The sequence below is a fragment of the Trypanosoma brucei genome, chromosome 10 (genome assembly GCF_000210295.1).
Source record: "Trypanosoma brucei gambiense DAL972 chromosome 10, complete sequence".
NCBI classification, from domain to species: domain Eukaryota; phylum Euglenozoa; class Kinetoplastea; order Trypanosomatida; family Trypanosomatidae; genus Trypanosoma; species Trypanosoma brucei.
Window position 1 is genome coordinate 1,294,917 of NC_026743.1, and position 20,274 is coordinate 1,315,190.

General features: G+C 48.4%; 8 protein-coding genes across 8 annotated transcripts; 7 read left to right on the forward strand and 1 right to left on the reverse strand.

Annotated features, from left to right (window-relative positions):
• Window positions 1–514: 514 nt before the first annotated feature.
• TbgDal_X6540 (hypothetical protein, unlikely) lies at window positions 515–922 on the forward strand (the record flags this gene model as incomplete). Its single annotated transcript, XM_011779530.1, has 1 exon — window positions 515–922. One exon carries the CDS (start codon window positions 515–517, stop codon window positions 920–922), a length of 408 nt encoding a protein of 135 aa, XP_011777832.1.
• A 181-nt stretch (window positions 923–1,103) lies between these two features.
• TbgDal_X6550 (40S ribosomal protein S10, putative) lies at window positions 1,104–1,763 on the forward strand (the record flags this gene model as incomplete). Its single annotated transcript, XM_011779531.1, has 1 exon — window positions 1,104–1,763. The coding sequence occupies one exon, from the start codon at window positions 1,104–1,106 to the stop codon at window positions 1,761–1,763; it is 660 nt and encodes a 219-aa protein (XP_011777833.1).
• A 398-nt stretch (window positions 1,764–2,161) lies between these two features.
• On the reverse strand, window positions 2,162–2,464 carry TbgDal_X6560 (hypothetical protein, unlikely; the record flags this gene model as incomplete). Its single annotated transcript, XM_011779532.1, has 1 exon — window positions 2,162–2,464. The coding sequence occupies one exon, from the start codon at window positions 2,462–2,464 to the stop codon at window positions 2,162–2,164; it is 303 nt and encodes a 100-aa protein (XP_011777834.1).
• A 215-nt stretch (window positions 2,465–2,679) lies between these two features.
• On the forward strand, window positions 2,680–3,198 carry TbgDal_X6570 (40S ribosomal protein S10, putative; the record flags this gene model as incomplete). Its single annotated transcript, XM_011779533.1, has 1 exon — window positions 2,680–3,198. One exon carries the CDS (start codon window positions 2,680–2,682, stop codon window positions 3,196–3,198), a length of 519 nt encoding a protein of 172 aa, XP_011777835.1.
• Window positions 3,199–3,635: 437 nt separating this feature from the next.
• Window positions 3,636–7,364, forward strand: TbgDal_X6580 (hypothetical protein, conserved; the record flags this gene model as incomplete). Its single annotated transcript, XM_011779534.1, has 1 exon — window positions 3,636–7,364. The coding sequence occupies one exon, from the start codon at window positions 3,636–3,638 to the stop codon at window positions 7,362–7,364; it is 3,729 nt and encodes a 1,242-aa protein (XP_011777836.1).
• An 879-nt stretch (window positions 7,365–8,243) lies between these two features.
• TbgDal_X6590 (hypothetical protein, conserved) lies at window positions 8,244–12,344 on the forward strand (the record flags this gene model as incomplete). The annotated part of the gene is made up of 1 exon (XM_011779535.1): window positions 8,244–12,344. The coding sequence occupies one exon, from the start codon at window positions 8,244–8,246 to the stop codon at window positions 12,342–12,344; it is 4,101 nt and encodes a 1,366-aa protein (XP_011777837.1).
• A 545-nt stretch (window positions 12,345–12,889) lies between these two features.
• On the forward strand, window positions 12,890–14,614 carry TbgDal_X6600 (hypothetical protein, conserved; the record flags this gene model as incomplete). The annotated part of the gene is made up of 1 exon (XM_011779536.1): window positions 12,890–14,614. The coding sequence occupies one exon, from the start codon at window positions 12,890–12,892 to the stop codon at window positions 14,612–14,614; it is 1,725 nt and encodes a 574-aa protein (XP_011777838.1).
• Window positions 14,615–15,481: 867 nt separating this feature from the next.
• On the forward strand, window positions 15,482–19,567 carry TbgDal_X6610 (hypothetical protein, conserved; the record flags this gene model as incomplete). Its single annotated transcript, XM_011779537.1, has 1 exon — window positions 15,482–19,567. The coding sequence occupies one exon, from the start codon at window positions 15,482–15,484 to the stop codon at window positions 19,565–19,567; it is 4,086 nt and encodes a 1,361-aa protein (XP_011777839.1).
• Between the last annotated feature and the right edge of the window lie 707 nt (window positions 19,568–20,274).

Below are 20,274 nucleotides of genomic sequence, written 5' to 3' on the forward strand. Positions count from 1 at the left end.
TTACCCACCTCCCCTTTTTTATCTTTTTTTCTCCTTCGTTAACTTTTCAAACCCACTTTATGTACACAGTATTCTATAGAGAAATAAGGGGGGGGGAAGAGACCGTTTTTCTTCTTTGATGACTCGGGACTTTCCAGTGGGTGGATGTACACGTTCGATACGCCATGAGTATGTATTTCTCTACACCCATATACATCTCGTACTAACTTTCTTTTATTTCTGAACCTCGCACTTCAAGACTCGTACTTGTGTTTTCCCCGTTCACCATATTTCACTTCCTCTCTTCCTCCATCTTTTTGTTCCTTCGGATAATATACGTTACATATAGCGTCCTTATATTCAGCAAGGGGGGAAAATGACAGAAACAGCAACAGTTCGATGATTTGGGTGGCAATTCGACTACCTCATTGCGACCTGTGGTGAGGTTATTGTTTTTTTTTGTACGTGTGGGAGGGGAATTCGCTACTACTTTCTGTGGGAAGATTGACTCGCTGCAATTTCCTCTTGTGAACATATGAGTCGTGTGTCTTGCGTTACCATGATCGGACAGAGTGATGGTGAATGGCATATGCTTTTGTTATGCAATATGTGTGCTGGTGAAGTAATTATTCCGTGTGTGTGTTTGTGTGTGATCTACCTTCTCATTGGTATCATATATGTGATGCTGTGGTGTGTAACGTGCTCGAGTGGATGCATGAATAAAATGAGACTACGACAGAATATTTCATTTCTTCGTTTTCTAATGCTCTTGTCCTACACAACTCCTCAATGTAGTCAAGTGACAAATCTATTAATGTGTCCCCACCTGTTGTTTCCGATCCTTACGGCCATTTCCCGTCAACAACACGCGCTGCATGTAAATACGCAGAGATTCGTACAACTCTGTAGTTTGTGGAATAGCGCAAGTTGTTTTAGAGGTTGAATGAACCCGGGTTGAGTTGCATAGAGCTACGATTACAATGGAGGTACAAGCTATCAACACGGATTGAAGGAGAGGTATAACGAATGCAGGTATACGAGTATTTAATTAGTGTATATTTCCTCTTCCCTTTGAGGGCAAATGTATTCTTAACTTTATAACAAAGAATAGGTGTACAACCTTAATGTATACAATACTTCTGGTTTGCTGTTTTAAAAATTATTGTCTTTGTTCCTTTTTCGTACAAATTACTGTTACGACTTCACTTCCCCTTCCTGTTGGTCTTCTTCATTTATGCCTGACCACCGGACAGCGCATCAGTAACATGACCACATACGTCCCCAAGAGCTCGCGCGATGATGTATACCGCTTCTTCTTCACTGAGGGCGTTGTTTCCTGCAAGAAGGACCCCCTCGGCACGTGGAAGGGAACTCTTGGTGGCAAGACGTTCAAGCTTCCCACTCTACAGGTAATGCAACTGATGCGTTCCCTGAAGAGCCGTGGCCTCATTAAGGAGCAATTCGCCTGGCGCCACTTCTACTGGACTCTAAATGATGAAGGCATCAACTACATGCGGAAATACCTCTATCTGGGAGCAGATGCTGTGCCGAACACTCACAAGGTGGACCACAAGACCTTTGAACGCGAAGGCGGACGCGGGCGTGGGCGCGGTGATGGCCGTGGCCGTGGGCGCGGGTTCGGACGTGGCCGTGGCGAGGGCCGTGGCTTCGGACGTGGACGCGGTGAAGGCCGTGGCCGTGGTTTCCATAGTGAGCGCGACCAGTACCGCGCCGGCGCTGCTGCCCAAGGCGAGGATGCCGCGCCCGTTGCTGCGGTTGAGTAGGAACGGTTTGGGTTACTGATGGCATTGTGTTTGTGTGGTGTTTATTTTATTAATTTATGCTTAACTGCGTCTCTTCTTGGTCATCTTACGGTGGTCATTGTTGGTCGTTGGTTTCTACAATCATTAAATGGCTGAGCGGTTATTTTTGTTTAAGGGGGCTGGAGGCGGACTCTATCATTCTTATGATTCTTTTTGTTTTTCCCAAACTAGGTAGACAGTGAGTGCTGACGGGTCCAAAGGCTTGTGCGATGATGTATACCGCTTCTTCAGGGAGGGCGTTGTTTGCTCCGAGAAGGACCCCCTCGGCACGTGGAAGGGAAGTCTTGGCGAGAAAACTTTTAAAATTCTCAATGCGCAGTTTACAGAAGTGTTAAAATCGCCAAAGAGTCATGGCCTTGTCAAAGAACAGTCTCCTCGGCACAGCGTGTGGTGGACACTGAATGTCGACGGCGTGAACTACATGCGGAGCTACCTCTGCTTAGACGGGGATGTGATGCCGCCCTGTGACAAAGTGGATGCGGAGCCACACAAAAGCGACTCCACAAATGGCAGTTGTGGTGGGCGCGGAGGGGGTGGGAGACGTGGTGGATTCGGTTTTTTTTGGGAGGGGTGGTCCTCCTCCTACAGCAGAAGATAGGAATGGATTTCCTTCGGTTGAGAAATGAGAACTTTTGGGTTCTTGTGTGACGGTTTGTCCGCATAGTGACTTGTTAATTTTCATCAATACATACACCCCTTAAAGTCTTCCCAGCGTGGAGTAGGCTATGCGCTACGTTACCGTTCTCATTTTGTTTCCTCGAAATATTAAGTCAAATTTATCTAAATTTGTATCTTGGTTTAGGGTAGCCGACCACATCTTTGCTATTATCGCTCTATTCCACCTTTTTTTTCTTTTACAACGACAAATAGGCAAACAATGACCACATACGTCCCAAAGAGCTCGCGCGATGATGTATACCGCTTCTTCTTCACTGAGGGCGTTGTTTCCTGCAAGAAGGACCCCCTCGGCACGTGGAAGGGAACTCTTGGTGGCAAGACGTTCAAGCTTCCCACTCTACAGGTAATGCAACTGATGCGTTCCCTGAAGAGCCGTGGCCTCATTAAGGAGCAATTCGCCTGGCGCCACTTCTACTGGACTCTAAATGATGAAGGCATCAACTACATGCGGAAATACCTCTATCTGGGAGCAGATGCTGTGCCGAACACTCACAAGGTGGACCACAAGACCTTTGAACGCGAAGGCGGACGCGGGCGTGGGCGCGGTGATGGCCGTGGCCGTGGGCGCGGGTTCGGACGTGGCCGTGGCGAGGGCCGTGGCTTCGGACGTGGACGCGGTGAAGGCCGTGGCCGTGGTTTCCATAGTGAGCGCGACCAGTACCGCGCCGGCGCTGCTGCCCAAGGCGAGGATGCCGCGCCCGTTGCTGCGGTTGAGTAGGAACGGTTTGGGTTATTCGTTTACCATCTCCATTCATAATTTTTCACACCCGTTTTCTTAAATTTGAAGATGTTTCATTTTATATTTTTAATCCTATACTAAGGAGGAAAATTGTGTGCTCTGCTTTACTTTTGTTAGTGTCAAGCAATGTTATTATTAGTTAGCTACTTCTCCTTGCCTGTTTTTCTCGTGTCTACCCTTGTTTCAATACTATCGTTGTGGACTTATATCCGCTCAAATTCATAACGTGAGGCTTAGTTCAATACAGAAATAGAACTTTTGCATTTGGGTGTGAAGTCACAATTGAGGGGAAAGGGGTGTGGTGAGGTGGCAACAAAGTTCAAAGGACAAAAAATCGGAGAAAGAGTAGAAGGGGAAGGTAAGATTTTCTTTTCTGTGCTGCTTCGTTTTGATCGCCTCTTAATATATTGTTTTCTATGCTTAACACTGTGAAATGGGCTGAGCACTCAGGTGCCGAAGACGAGCCTAACCCACCCGTCTACTCCCTCTCCTATCATCCGAGTGGAGAAACGATCGTGGCGGGTTGCGGTGTTCGTGTGGTGGTGTTCGATGCAACCACCGGCGCTGTGCGACTCTCACTCAAGGGACATACAGACGCGGTCTACACAGTGACGTGTTTCTCAGATGGCAAGTATTTTGCCAGTGGAGGGGCTGACAAGACAGTTATTCTGTGGACTATCGATGGAGAGGGTGTATTGAAGTATCAGCACCGAGAGTCCGTACAGGCGCTGGCACACAACCCTGTAACGGGAGGACTTGTTTCAGTTGCAGGTCGCGATTACGGTACGTGGTCGGCTGAACAAATGAAAGTTGGGAAATCTTCATTACCAGCAAAGGGGCTTTGTTGCGCGTGGTCACGCAATGGACAAACATTGGCTATTGGTCTCTCTGACGGCAGTATCATTTTCGTACCTTCTCAGGGTGGTGAGAAGGTTACAGTGAAGCGCACTGCACCCGTTTGGGCGGTGGTATTCTCTCCTATTTCGGAAAGCGGAGCTGACGTCCTCGTCGTGGGGTCTTGTGATCGCCGTCTCTCCTTTTACACCAGCGACGGTAAGCCGGCAAGCAAAGAGAAGGAAATTTCCTGTGAACCATGCTCGCTCAGCTTTTATGGGGGAGGCAAGTTTTTGCTTGTTGGGGGGAGCAACTGCGAGGTTTCCCTCTTCACAAAGGACGGCAACTTGCTTGTGAAAGTAGCCGATGCGGACGATTGCATATGGTCCGTACAGGCCAGCCCAAAGCATCAACAGCTGTGTTGCGGGACAAACAGCGGTGTTTTGAAGGTGGTGGATATAAATATACCAGTGGTACACAGCATTTTCAATGATCAGTTTGTATTTCGCGACAAAATGTCTGACGCCGTCGTTCACCAACTTACGCTTGACAAGCGACTGCGTATTCCATGCAATGGCTACATCATCAAGCTGGCTGTTTATAGGGATCGCGTAGCTGTACAACTGTGTGATAAATTCATAGTGTTCGAGTTGTTCTATGACGATGAGCGGAAGATGAAATTTCAGAACGTTGCAATCATCCGTAAACGGGTGAGCTGTGATCACCTTTGTGTTACTTTCAATGGTCTTGTGATATGCTGTGATCGTCGCCTAACCATGTATGATTTCCAGGGTAATATGCGCCAGGAGTGGACAGTGGAAAGCTCTGTTTGCTGCATCAAAGTGATTGGGGGAGTTGAAGGGAGGGAATGCCTTCTGCTTGGATTAAAGAACGGTTTGACGCTTCGTATGTTTGTCGATAATCCCTTCCCGACCACGCTGGCGAAGGTAAATAATTCAGTCAAGGCTCTTGATCTCAGTTGCGACAAGACGAAACTGGCGGTCGTCGACGATAACGGGTTGCTGCAAGCGTTTGATTTGCGGAACAAGAATGAGGTTCTCTTCATGGCAAATGGTGTTCAAGCGGTGGCGTGGAATTCAGAGTATGACGATATGATTTGCTACACAACTGCGGTAAATACATTGAACATAAAGACCGGGGCTCTGCCTCCACATGAGCAGAGATTGCCGGGGTACGTTATTGGATTCAAGGCCAATCGTGTGTTCAATGTTTGTGGTACTATTGTAGACAAGATTGAGGTACCGCATTCCCAGTCTCTGTATCGGTACATAGAAAAGAGGGATTTTGAATCTGCACACCGCATCGCCCGTCTTGGCGTACCCGATGGGGATTGGAAAATGCTTGGCATGCACGCGATGATGCACCTGCAACTCGACGTTGCTCGGAAGGCGTTTATTAACATCCGTGAGGTTAAACTCGTCGAACTGCTTAACCGCCTGGAGATGCAGCAGCGTCTAAAGGGCTCCAAAGGTGAAGAAGATGATGGACTCCTTATGGGTGATATTTTTGCTTTTCAAGGAAAGTATCAGGAGGCGTCACGACACTTCTTAAAGGCTGGACATGAAAATAAAGCGATTGATATGTTCTGTGACTTAAAAATGTGGACTGATGCGCAGCGCGTCTGTAGCAACGAATCTCATTTAAAGGAGTTGATTCGGCAGCAGGCGCGGTGGGCGGAGGATTCGGAGAACTATATTGAGGCTGCGGCGTTGTTTCAAGCTTGTGGGGACAAATCCAGAGCTATTGCAATGTTGTGTAATGCTGGTGACGCAGATAAGTTGATGGAGATGTGCCGTGCGATGTCCAAGTCTGAGGTGGCTCTCATTACGGAGTGTGCGAACTACTTTAAGAAGCAAAAGTTAATGCAGCCCGCGATGTACGCTTATGAGAAGGTTGGTGACTATCGCTCACTTATATGTCTTCATATGGAAATGAAAGAGTGGCGAAAGGCCTTTGCCCTCCTTGATCTTTATCCGCAATACATTCGTGAGGTGTACGTACCATGGGCCAACTGGCTGGCAGATAATGGGAATTTCACGGCGGCACTTGATGCATACCGTAAAGCCAAGTGGCCCAGGGAAGCTGTACGCATGATGGAATCTCTTGCAGCCAACAGTGTGATATGCCGGAGGTTTCAAGAAGCGGCTTTTTATTTCATCCACTTAGCAGGAGAGTACGGGGTTCTAGAGGATGATCAGCAGCTTACCGAAGCAGAGTGGGCCGTCCGTATGAAGCGTAGCGCTGAGTGCGTCCGCCGCGCAGAAATTTACTACGCTTACCACTTTGTTTACCTACACGTGACCCAGCCTTTCACCTACGACGAGGTAACATTGTTCAACGCTTCGAGGTTCGTAATTGCAATGACCAGTAACACCGCTGTTCCTCTCAATGTTGGTAGAGGTGAGGTACTCTACACGCTGGCGCATATTGCTAGTCAATTAGATATGACGCGCACTGCGCGTATGGCCTTTGAGCGGCTGCACAACGTTGTACTGCCCACTAAAGTAATGGAGCAAATAGATGTGGATAGTCTTGTTTTACGCAGCAAGGGTTTCAATGATAATGAAGATCTGCTCGATGTTTGTTTTCGTTGCAAACAGATCGTTCAGCAATTTGCTAATGCTGGAGACCGCTGTCCCACTTGTGCCCATCCTTTCGTTCGTTCGTTCGTGACTTTTGTGAATCTTCCGCTGGTAGAGTTTACCTTGTCAAATGAACTTAGTGATACAGAAGCAGAGCGAATAATTTTGACGGGAGCGGGGCGAAAGAATACAGAGAATAAAACCGACGGGAACAATGGCGAGTACAATGGGTGGAAGGCAGATACAGGTGCTGATGTCATCACGTTCGCGGAAGAGGAAGACAACATTGATGCCCTGATGGATCACCAGTTGGCAGCGTTGGGTCGAGGTGGAGCTATGGGCACCGATCCATTCAGCGCGCAACTAAAATACATTTTACGACCAGGTCGGACAAACAAAGGCTATCAACCCTTTGTCGTAAATGCCGATATGCTTTGCAGAATGCGTCGTGATGAAGTGTTCATTGTAAAGGCCGGATTTGGAAAGCTGCCAGTGCAAAACAAGTACTATCGTCTAGTGAACCGGAGTGTAGGAATTATTCTATGTCCAGGTTGTCAGCACTTTTTCAAAGATGATGATTACGAGTATGAGTGTATGAAGGGTAACGGTTGCCCACTTTGTCAGTACAGGATGGGAAAGAAGCCGGAGAAATCAATGACTAAAGTTCTCAATGATGTTCTTGCCTCGATGGAGAAGAAAAAGGAGTAGTTAACGTGGAATAGCATTGCCGGAAGACGCGTAGATAGATGACAATGGCAAGGGATCCAATGTGCGGTGTGGGGAATGATAAGTGAGTTGAGGAGAAAAGATGTGGGGGGTAAGTTAGGATGTCTTAATGTCGATTTTGGGGTCTGCTGTTAATTTTTTTTTGAAGATTAAAAGAGCAAAAAAAAAATGGATATGGAAAGGACACAAGACAAAGAATGAAAACGGGGAATAGTCATAGATGCTCGCAAGTTTTGCTCATTTAGTGGGTGTGCCACACCGTTGATACGGAGTTGTGCGCACCTCACATACACGCATATACACGTGTATATGCATCTTTTTGAGAAGGAAACCCCAACATGGGAATGTACTAGTAATATTTCGGTTTATTGTTGAGTGTGCTACTCTATCATTGCTGGAGTGAAGAGGAATAAACAATGAAGTTTAGGTGGGGCAATTTTTTTTCTTGCTTTTTTTTTTCTTTTTAGTCCCACACCTTTCCGTCGGCAGGTCACCGTCTTTTCCTTCACAATCTTTTACGCCTCGTTTTTTTCTTTGCCTCCCTCGTGCCAGGAAAACCAGCGGCAGGAGAACCCATATATGCAAGCTGACGCCGTCTGTCTTTGGTGATGATGTGTTACTGAGTCAAAGCACCTTGCCGGATCGCGTACCGGAACTGCTGCAATTCAAAGCTTTTCTCTAGTGTTTTCTGTTTGTTGTCTTTGAGAACTGCGTTACCCAGGTCAACAAGTTACTCATGTTTGCTCTCTCTTTTTTTTCTCTTTTCCTTTTTTTTTTAGGATTTCCTTCCTCTCACTTGAAGTTTCAAGTTCTTTGTTTCTTTCCTTTAATAAGGGAAAGGGAAGGGAGGGGAAAGGGTAGATGATGCAAAATGGTTTCGTTCTAATCCTTTTCCATCTTTTATTGTCAGTGGTGCCGCCTGGCAGGGGAGTTGAATGGGAGGGAAGCTCTGATGACCAGAAACACGGTTCACATCATCAATTTTTTAACGTCAGTGAAAATGAACGACTTCTCTCCAAGTTGAGGTTGCCATTTCGTCTTTCGCTAACGTCTGTGAAGGAAACGACCGATCTTGCACGTGAGGTCGTTTTCCTTCAAAGGGTAGGAGGGATGTGCCCGCGTTTGGATATGTGGGAAAGGGTAGAGGTTTTGTTCGGAATTGGAACTCCTTTAGAGGAAAAGTATGGCGTGGAGCGGCTGGAGTTGGTGCAAGCACTTCTTGAACCAGCCGTCATCCGTTTCCATGAAGATGATTTGGAGACGGTTAGCGATCCCCTGGGGTTTATTGGTCTGATGGTGCAGGGACAGGGTACGGTCATTTGGGTCCACTTCTCCGAGTTGGTGGTATCTCATATGGTCGGGCAGCCCCCGAGCCTCAATGTTAATGTGGTTGCTGTATTTCAGCGCGTTGAGCGATGGGCAAAGAAAACGAGGTTAAACAGACACCGGCTGCAAATGGAGGCGGAGTACGCCAGAGTGCGCAGTGAGCATTTGATAGCCATCGATCATGATCGACATAAGATGAAAGAGGAGGCGACAGAACGGCGGCGTCGAAAAGAGTTCTTACGTGATCTAAGGGAGTTTAATAAACAAAACTCACAAGGTACCGTACATCATAATAAAGGGTTGGAGAATGCCGGCTTAAGTGACGACGGAGCAGCGGTTCGAGAGCAGATCGGCACTCGGTGTGAGAATATACGGCATGCCATACGAACGGTTAAAAGTCAGGGAGTTCCAACTACAGAAACTCGAATGCAGTACTTGCTAAAGAAGGAAAGAAGGGTTTGCGTCACGCCACTGGAAGAGGAGGATAGTAACCTGACCGACGCGGATGTGTGTGATATTCGATGTCTTGCCTATTGTGACGGCGTGAGTGCGTTGCACAATTGGTCGGAGCGTAGTGGTTCTTCCAATTCCGTCTCTCAACTACATGCCTTGTACCATACCGTACTGTTTAATAGGACGAATTCAAGCATGAGCGTGTCAAATGATTACCTCAGTTACCTGCGGCAGCTTGTAATGGAAGATGTAGAGCGCGGAATATTTTCCACTTGCAGCGACATCTGTAGCCCATCACCTAGTTTGCGCAAGGAAATGAACTTCTTCGCCGGGGTGCTGGCTCTTCTCGATAGTGGTGGAATGAGGAATAAGACTGCGCAGAAGGTAAAGTCAGCTCGCGTTGATAGTGAGTGGTGGTTTAGAGCTCGAAGCGGTTACCTACGCATTTGGGCAGCTGCGCGCTCCGGTTCTGAGAGGGCCCTGAAAGCTCTCGCAACGATGAGGGAGAACGGTATGCTCACACCGCAACAAAGTCGAATGGCACTGATCTTCTTGCATGTATCTCTCGCCCAAGACAAAAGTTCCATATGGAACATAGCAGCTGAAACCTTGACGGCCCCGCGCGGCTCATCGTTTTCCATTCCTATGGGAAAACTGCTCAGGACGGAGCGTTTTTTTGGTGTGGAGAACAGCTGGAGTGCCGTGAACGAGCCGTACATGACTCGGTCGTATGTCGGCGCTGTTGGTGTTGAAGCTGACGGCGGGAACGATGATGAGCGAGAGGGCGCATTATATTATGCACCATCACAAAGTGTGCAACGTGATATTTTTATTGCTAAATTGTATATTGCTGGAATTAAGGGCGTTCAACGAGACATGCAACGCGCTGAGTGTCTTTTACTCACTATCCTACGCAAACTGGAGTACACATGCGATGTGGAGCACGCTGCCAGTGAAGATGAGGTTTATTTCTCCGGTGGTGGTCGTGGAGGTGGCTGCGAAGAGCATATGGATCAGCTGAGGGTACTGCGGTACAAGTTACCAGCTTTGGGGCGGTGCAGGTTTTCCACGACCGGGAACAACACGGCTTCCGCCTTGAGAACTGAAGCGTTATTGCGATTTGGAGGGATGTCATGGTCGGAAGAAAGTTTTCCACTACTTCACGATACTTTGTTGTTGCTTAGCTATATTCATTTGGTGGATGGCTTGAAGTTTAACTTGTCCGCAAAGTATGCTTTTCAGGCTATTCAGTTAGGTGCGGCAGCATTTCATACGGCGTTGCGGAGCATTCCCGAGGCGGTAGTAGCCGAATTTTATGCGTACAGAAACAACTCAGAGCGTCTTAAGGTTTTAATGAGAGGAAGAAAACCTCCAGCGTCATCCTTGCTTATGCACGCTATGCGGCGAGGTGAACCTCGGGATGACCTGGAAGATTTTACACGGTCGGGGTTTTTAACATCTGAGGCGCTTTTGCTCCTAGCGGTAGCAGCTCCGCAACTGGGCGCTGAAGGCGAACAACTCATGAGAGTTGTTGCCGAGTCCTTCTACGGTAGCGCTTCCTGTGTCGAGCATCCTAGCCGATCATCGTGCGTCATACAACTCAGTTTCTTTTTGCTGCGTGAAGCCGCAAGGTTGTGGAAGGATGAGGAGCGTGAACCTAGCGTCTTCGACAGTAGCTACGGGTCTCCTCACCGCGCCGATCCCTTTTTGTTGATGGCTTTGTTGCTGCAGAAGGGGAAAATAACTGTCGAGGATATACGACAGGGAAGCGTGTTTAACAAGGCGCTCTATGCCCCCAGCACTTCACATGTGTTACGGCCAACCGCAGCCGACACACGGGATAGCTACGTCTCGAAGATACTAAAACTGGCGAGACAGACGTCCCCGTATATCCTAAAACCGATAGCAAGGGAGAACAGCAAGAACAGGCGAGGATTTATGGACAACTCCACAACCTTACGTGAATTCCAAGCCACACGCCTTGCCATACAACGAAGCCTTCACGAGCACGACATCCTGCCTTTGCTAGTTGTCAGCGACCTCCATGATTATTTGTATGAAAATGGGTGGACACGTATCCAGCGTTTTCTAGGCAACTTGTGGGACACCATTTGTGCACCCTTCACGAAATTGAAGGAAGAATACCTTGAGGAGCAGTTCGCCGAAGAGGTGATATCTGAAAAGCAGGGAGGCAATGCTTTGACTACCATTGCCGAGAAACTGGCCGAGTCCATATCTGCATCTAATTCCGTTCGGGAGGGGTCGATTGCATTGCAGTTACTCTCTGCAGCATTGCTATCGGGTGAACCTGATGGGTTTTCGATTCTTCTCACCGAGGAAATGGACCGTAAAAACCAGCATCTAAGTAGTTTCGCTGTCTTTTTGTCTGAACATCTTTGGTGTCGCGGTACGATCACCGGGGTCTGGGTGGAAGAACATAAGGCCGCGCAGTGGCACGACAAAAAACCAAAAACTAGAGGATATGGGGCTCTGTTTGACGTTAACACGCAAGCCCCTTTTGACTACACGCTTTCGGAGTCGCGTCTCGAGATGTTTGCATTACTTGCTTTAAAGCGTGCATTGAGCAGACAGGCATCCACTTCCCATGGTGATGTCATATCTTCGTCGGTAAATCGGTCCCTCTCACAGGAAGAAGTAGACAAGTCTGTCGGTGAGTTGGCGTTGTGCGGTGGCGTGTTGATCGGCACCTTTTTGGAGAAACAGCGACCTTTCCCACCACATAAACCCTATGAGGGGATGCATCTTCCTGTGGGGAATTCCCGTTGCTTGCGCCAACTGCTGAAACATATCGAGATAACTGGAGTTTCACCCTTTCAAGGTATTAGTGCAGCTGAGGTGGAAATATGGCTGTTGAATACACTAGTTAGTTTCACTGAACTGCAGTCTAAATATTACACAATCTCCCTGTTGGGGAGGTACCGCGGTCTCTCGTCAAAGAAGGAAGAATGGGAGGGGAGACGGCTCCGCAAGCGGCTTGTGGAACCGTGGCGGAGAGTCAATGGCGAGGAATGGACTGAAATGTGGGTTCCCGACGTTGGCGAAGGGGCGGTGTACAACAGACGGTTGCACGACATTTCCGGGACGTACCTTGGCGCCCGTGTGAAGTGGTTCTTCAGGAATGTTATTTTCTATGGAAGCCACTTGCTTCGCTGGTTTTGGTAAGTTTCTAACATTTCTTTTTTCCAAACTTGCTTTATTAAAGATGCTGGGTCTGGTGATGTGCCGTGTGTTATTTCACGTGATGTCTCAGGGAGTGAGAGCATGGTGCTCTGCAGCAGCTCTTGTCTCCCTCTTTTTTACCCTACCCTCCGTCTCTTGTTCTGCCTATTTTTTCATTTGGATATATTAGTTTAAGCTACCAGTATTATTCTCCCAATACTTCAATATTATTTACAACAAAACCCCCTCTTGACTGCTCGATTGGAGGTGAAGGCCTACCCCTCGAAGGTTTAGGGGGTTTCTAAAGGTTAACTCAAATCGATGTCTTAGTGGACTCGTACACCCTTGGTAGGGTTTCCACGCACATTCAAAGGTGGTTGCCTACAAACTATTTAAAGTTTTATTTGTTTTTTTTTTGCACTACCGCCGATGTGTGGGAAAGTATCGTTCAGTATTTTCGCCCTTCTTACTTACCGTGCTTCTCGTATCTCCCCCTCTCCTTTCCTTTTAACCCTCGCTTGATTAATGTTTGTAAGAAACATAGGAGGATGACACCCGGAGCAATGTACTTATCGTCCGTAACGCTAACTCTCTGCATAGTGCTGTTGGCAACAGGGGCACGGCAATCAGCTGCCGCTGCAGCGGCGGTCGGGGAGACTGTAATATTAGATCAAGGATCCAGCGAGTCCATACGTATTGTGGAAAGTGGTGGTTCAACCACGGACGCTTCTTTTGACTTTGTTGGATTGTGGCCACATGGTGAACACCGTGAAAGTGATGCCATGTTCTTTGACGAAGAGGACGCCAAGTATGAGAAATGGATGGTTAAGGAGAGAGAAAAGAAACGGAAGCAGGAAAAGGAGAAACGAGAGGAAAAGCAGGAGGCAATGAACAAGTCGAAGGATAAGCCCCGAAAGCCACCAAAAGGAGCTTCCACCTCTCAACTCACACAGGCTGCTGTGCGAGCCCGGACAACCGAGCGTCGCAGTCGACTGAGAGCACTGAGGAAACCTAACTCTTTATTATTTGATGCTGCATGGAGCGCTGTTCTCGAGGATTCAGACAATTTACGAAAGTTGCTCTCCGCGGATTCTATTATGCGCTCTCGGGAAGGGGAGGGGAACAACCCTGAATCGCAGTATGTCCAACTCCTCTCTACGGCATTCAGCCACACGGTGAGAAACTTAACGACCGAGTCGCGCAGTGATTGGATTTCTCCGCTGATATACGCTTTGCCGTTTCCAGTACTTCTGGACAACGGGGCATTGGTGTCTGCGGAGCAGGAGGTGCGGGCCCTAATGACGGACTTGCAAGTAATGAAAGCGACGCCGGTTCCTCAGCCGTCATCCAATGGCAGTGAAAAGAAGGTGCCAAGCAGCACAGATGTGGAAGCCACAACGCAGTTGGTTGAAGACAACCTCCGAATTGCTTCCACCACTATATCCGCAAGCAAAAGCGCTCACCGCGTCGTGGCGCAGCTTGCTCTGCCTATCATGGGGCATGCGAAGAGCAGTGTCTCCGATCAACTCCGTGAAGTTGAGAAGCAAATAAGGGCAAACGATGAGTCTACAGTCGCTAAGCGCCGGGAGCTGAAGGACTTAGCGAAACTGAAGAAGGTGGTGAAGGCCACCAAGGACCGCATTCACGCCGCTGACGGTGAGTTGCGAAACGCCTACTTCTCTACCACGCCGATGCTGTCGAAGAGTTCCTTTCTAATTTCCCTGGCTCTAATTTGCCGGTTACGTCTTTCAAGAAACACGTACGTCGATGCTGTCGATATGCTTCCGGGCATAGACGCTTTTGCTGATTTTACTGGGTCGATGAGGGCCGAGCTGTATTCTTTTCTCTTTTATCCACTAGGAGTGGGCGTTGCCGTATCAGCGGCTACAACGTGGTGCTTGTTGTCAACACGTCAGCTGATAACGAAGAAACTCAAACGGCAAGCCGGGCGTCTGCTACAACAAACTTCAACCAGTGGAGGTAGACCCGGTAAAGTTTCAGGGATAACGATGTTTGCACTGCGAGCGAATCTGCTGTTGGAGGCACTGTCCCCTCTGTTTGTACCACTAGTTACCTTCTATATCATCAACAGAACGTTAACTAAAGATTTGTTGTATCCGATTGTAATCACTGTGAAGCCGGCCCAGAGGCTAGTTTTGGGTTTCGTGGTGATAAGTGTTCTTGTGGCGAGTGTAATCGTGTCACGTGTGCTCACGGCCGTAGACAGGTGGTCCTTGAACCGACACAATGCCAATAAGAGAAAAGTGCAGTAGATTTACACGGGGTGATTTAAAGGGGGATTTACTTGTGATGTGTACTTTGCGTGACTGAGAAGCGACTTGAATTCCTGTCACTGTATTCATTAAGTATTAATTTTTCTTTTTGATCTATTGGCGTTTGCACTGCCGCCCCTGTTGTCTCCGTCCAATTGACATTTCCCCAAAGGGCGTGTGAAACGCGGGTCGGAAGCGGAGGGTTCCCCTAATATCGCTTTACTTTTTTTTTTTTTGTTTAATGGATCTATGTGTGCTAGGGGAGAGACATCCAATAAGCAGAGTGGGGAAAGGGGGGGTTAACCCTCTCCTTGGGGAGGTATAATGGAGTTGTTTATCACGTTCTCTTTGTACGTGACTTGGGATTCTTATGGTGCGACGGTTTACATTCGACAACTTACCATTACTATTTTCACGTCCCCCTTCCTTTCTTTTTCTCGTTTCCCGCAAGAATTGTAAAAAATTTCCTCACGCATGAGATTGCCAAATGTAAGTTATTGCGAATGTGCTCCCCACAACGGGCCCCTTCGGGGTGCACAAGCAGAATGTTTTGCACTATCAAATAGCTTTGCGGTAGGGAACCTAAGCAACCTCTTCAGGAAAGGGTTTCATTTGGTGATAATTTGGCTTGGATGTCCCCGCGTCTCTCAATTTTTTTTTGTTGTTCTATCTAACTGTTTTTCCTTTCCTTTTCTTTCTTTGTTTCGTTTTACCGACACTAAAGGCGTCACTCTCCCTGCTTATTAGGAGAAATAGGGAGAGGGCGGAGGAGAATACTTCTTCGTTTTCGCTGGCGTGAGGCTAACCGACTTGTCTTGTCCCCTCGTTTGGCCGAAGGATAGGTTACCTGTAGTTTGGTGCGACTTTATGCGTGTGACATGTGTAGTTGCTTGCGGCTTACGCTCTAGTAGTTCCGAACTGAAGCGGCGGCGAATACGTCAGTTGGAGCGGCAATATGGTCCCGCGTGGCGCTACACTGCAGGGTGGACATCGCAACTGTCGCCAGTGGGTATGTTTGACGCATTGGAAGTTCCGGTTTTTCCATCAAACGTGGCGCAACCGCGTGAATTAGATCACGTGGGATGCGCTAGTGCACCGCGCACTACCGTGGTGTTAAGGGGCCTCGTACAAAACGGAAACCCTAGAGTAAAAGATTCACAACCAACTTCAGTTTTAGACGAAAATAACGCTTACTTCAATCCACAACATGATGCAGGTACAAGTTCGAGCGATGACCCCTTGTTCGAGTTTTTAAGGCATGATGATGAACACAGTGCCCTTCTGCTAGCCATGTGGACTTCCCTTTATCGGTGCTGCGTTCACGCATCCGAGTTGTCCGAGTTTCTTGCATTTCGCGTGCGGTGGTTTCTGCATCATCTCATTCATATGCGTGCAACAGCAGCCGCCGTCCGATTTTATCATCGTTTACTGTTGTTGGGCGTACATCTTCAAAAGAAGGATGTGTCGTTGTTGCTTAGCAGTTTACCCTACGAGCATTACGTAGCGAATGTGGACTTTAAAGGTGAAAGCAAGAAGAAATGTAGCCGTTTTCGTACGATGCGACAGGCTGATACCACTCATGTAGACAAAAAGAGTGCTACAAATGGTGATAAGGGAGGTACTGTTGTTTTTAGCGGTGATGGAGGAACTGTTGGTGAGGAGGAGCGTCTTCTGTTCGCTTCAACGATAACGTCCACCGGGGCGGACACTTCTTGCGATACTAGTGCTAGAGTGTGCCCGGCAGGAGACACATGCGGGGTGGAGTCGGTTGATTTTGAGTTGACACCAGCGGGTAGCCGATACTTGCGAGACCAACCGGAATGGGTTAAGCGCTGGGTTCTTTATGAGGCATCCATGGGTAATATTGATCTCTACGGTGAGGAGAAAGCCACCACCCTCCGCGCCGACAAATATGTTGATTCATCTTCCGTGGGATTAGATTGTGGTGATGAATGCACACCATCTGAGGTGAAATGGGCCGAAAGGTGTATCGATGTGGTTACCCTTCTTAATCATTTGATGCTTCTGCATGATGGAAATCATTTAATCCACAGAGAAACTAGAAAACGTCGAGTGAATGGTAAGGGAAGATCTGGCATAACTCTAAGAGGAGAAATGCAGCGCCACTATTGGGCAGAAGCCCTCCAGATTGCAGGTGCATTCCTCAGTGCGCGCACCTCAAGGGGACGGGAGAGAAAAGCGGAAGAGGGACAATATGAAGTGGGTTGCAGCGTACCGCCTGAGTTCCGCAGTGAGTTGTGTCGTGCGTTAGTTGCCGCTGGCAGTTGGAAGGTGGCACTCCGATGGCTCAAAGTTGCTGAGCAGTACAGAGTGGGTTTCACGCATAGTGAGTACGCGAGGATTTTCCTTTGTCTTGCTGAGTCAGAACCTTGGGAAACATCTCGTGCTGCGGAACGTTTTGTTGCTCGTAATATGATTCCTCTCTTGCCAGAAGAAACGGTATGTGGTTACGCGTCCCGCGCCATGTGGTTGGCACATGTTTGTTCCCAAAGGGATAATAGGGTGGAAGAATGTTTGGAATTGATGGAATCTACCTCCGGAAATCTCCCTGCGTGCGTAAAACAAAGTATAGTGTACATCAAGCTCGCTGCGTCATTACTTCGCGTTGATGCTGACAGGTTTTTTGCCGCTGCTGCGCTTCAACAGTTTGAAGCAGCTTCAATTCGCTTAGGTGTGTTTCATCCCGCGGCCGATCTATCGCAGCGGCATTCCCCTCCCATACAGTTGGTGACTAGGGATATGGCGAGCGCCGGGAGCGGCGCTCTTCTTACTGTTCAACTGCAGGATTCCTTTGTCTTAGTGTCCATAGCCCTTCCACGCGTTGTAGAACTTGTATCGGTCGCCGCTGCTTCGCAGGAGGATGAAGTGCAGCTGGCCACCCTTCTGGCTGACGTGCTGTACGGCCCCAATGGTTTGTGGAAGTTTTTTTCTGATGTATGCCTTGTGGGAGAAAGCAAGCAGTTAACAAGTCACCGGACTTCAGAAGTCGTGCGAATTTCTTTGTACATGTCACTGTGTCTACTAAAAATTGGTGTTGCGCTTTGCCGTGTAGTTGGGCACGAGAGGCAAGGCGTTCAAGGAAATCCTCATTTGAGGGAAAAACATTTGACGCTTATATTGGGATTGCTTGAGGAGAGTCTTGGCGCCATTCCGGCGCGGAACGCTGTGGAGATCAAAGATCGACGGATCATGTTATCACTGGTAGCCACATCGGCCAAGTTAACTAAACATGTTTTTCGACAAATCGGTGTTTATCCCTGCAATGAGAAAGTTATTTTTGGCTCATTCAGCGAGGAAACTTCTGAAACTGTTGCTTTGATGCTCCGTATTCACGTGCTATTGTGGCGGCGCGTTAGTTCACTCCGTAGGCATCTTCAGCTTGCCGCAGGGTCGGCTTTGCGTGCTGTGTTCCGACCAACTAGTGAGTTGGGTAAGCACGTACGTGGGCATATACCCCGGCATCAACAGCAGGAACTAGACTCGATGCTTGCTTATGGGCGACTACGGAAGTACGGAGAGCGTAGGGCGGGTGCAGCGATCGCGACAAAACCAAAATCGGAGGCGCGTGTGCATTCACCCGAGGATGTTGCGCGAATCAAGGCGGTCGCGAAAACGCACAGAGTCGTTTATGCATTGACTCTTCAGCACGTAAACAACGGTGCGGCGCTCGAGCGTGACTTAATAACTTATCTCAGTAGGGCAAGTTGGGACGGTGCTCTTACGATGCTGCACGTTTCTCTTCACCACTTACGCCTTCCGCATGGTACATTTGGTCTCCCCTTCTTTGCGGGTGTGTTGGCTCGTTTGTGTAAAGCACCCCACAGAACGAAGTCGCTCTGGTTTCAAGCAATTGGAGTGTACTGGGACGCCGTGGAGCACGTCCCTCGCCCACACGTATCCGCCAATACAAGTCATGTTGTGGATAGTAAGAGCCAACTCCGCTTACACGAGAGGAATGTTCTAACACAACTGCTACTGCCATTACTGCGCTTTAGCGTGTCGACAAGGCAAAAGGAAATGGGATGGTCGTGGATGAGGCGTTGGGACTTGATGCACAAATCAGATGAACGTGATGTGGAGTATGAAGCACTGAGCGTGTGGGCACGATCGGTGCTTGAGGACCGCTCGGCACTCAACAGGTGTCAACGGCTGATGGAAAAATATCAATATCAACACATGAGGCAAAAAAACCTACCGATGATACCACCGCTGGAAAATATTCTGTGCGAGGTTGCAGTCAATCATGCTGATTGGTGTGCTGCTCTCCACGCACTGGAGACGGTGTTTTGGACACCACAGCGTGGAGGTGACTCTATCACGGCACCACTCCCGCCGCAAGCGGCAACTGCGGTGCTTCGTATACTTTGCAAGGCACCCACGAACTTGTGCAATACGGCTCGCCGTCTCCGAGAGATTCAGGGAAGCTGCTGGGATTTGCGTTGCGCCAACAGTCTGCTTCTATTGTTGGTAAGGCAGAGGCGTTGGCAGCTTGCATTGCAACACGTTGCTGAAATGCTTCCAGTTGTGCAGAACGGCCGCCAAAAGTCTGATGTAGTGGGTGGGAATAGCGTCTTCGATATGTGCTTGGAGGGTGATGGCAAGACAGAGCTGGCTTTATTCCTAGTTCATGGGTTGCGGGCGTGCGCAAATGGAGGTCGTGCGGAGGAGGCAGCGACGTTGTATGACCTTGTTAAACAATTGACTGGCTTGGAAGCGGTGGTTCGTGTTGCGGACATAAACGTTGAGAGTAGTGTAACCTATGCTCTAAAGCGGCCGGAAGACATGTTGTTTTTCATGTGCAACCAGAGTGATCAACCACAAGATACACTGGCATGTGACGAAGATGAGCGAATGCGCATGCTAGTTGGACAAGCGCGTGTTTACTTTCTCCGAGCGATGACTAAGAAAACTCTGCGTTGCAACAGGCGATAACGGTAATATCGACTTTTGTATAAATATGAAATGAATCGTATCGACCTCTGCTCCCTTTTATTTTTTTCATACATGCATAATCCGGATAAATATTCCGTAACCTAGCTTTTAGGTGGTTATTGTCTTGTTTATCGTTCTTAATTATTTTTTTCGTGACAGCGTGTTGACGGACTAAAGCGCTTGCGTACGTCTGCCGTTGCAACTGTTCAAACTAGGACTATTGTCCCTCTTTGTGATAAATACACCGGTACGTGAGAAAAAACAAAAAAAGAGGAAGGGCTTGGGGCGGTTGTGAGTTGGTAAATTTGCCAGCAGTCGTTTGGCAACAATTATTTTACCATGATGTAAATCTTCACGTCCTCACTTGCCTCTTCATCTATGTTTTGGGTGCGCGCTGCGTGTTTGTGCGCGTACGTGGCACCACAACCCTCGGTTTGAGGCACTCACATTGTTTTCTACTCTTTGTTGGTATATTTGCGTACATATTCTGGTTTCTTTTTTTTTTCCTCTTCTCCTCCCACGTACGTGGATGTGCGTGTTACATGCTGAGCGCGCGTTTCATATCCTCTTCAACCACTTTTTTATTTTTGTGCTGCAGCAAGGTAAAGCACACGGGACAACTAAGGAGGGAAAGTTGGGAAAGGCAACTGTTGTGAGCATAAGAGGGAGAACGGGCAGGGCCAGCACAAGTTCACCGACCCTTCACA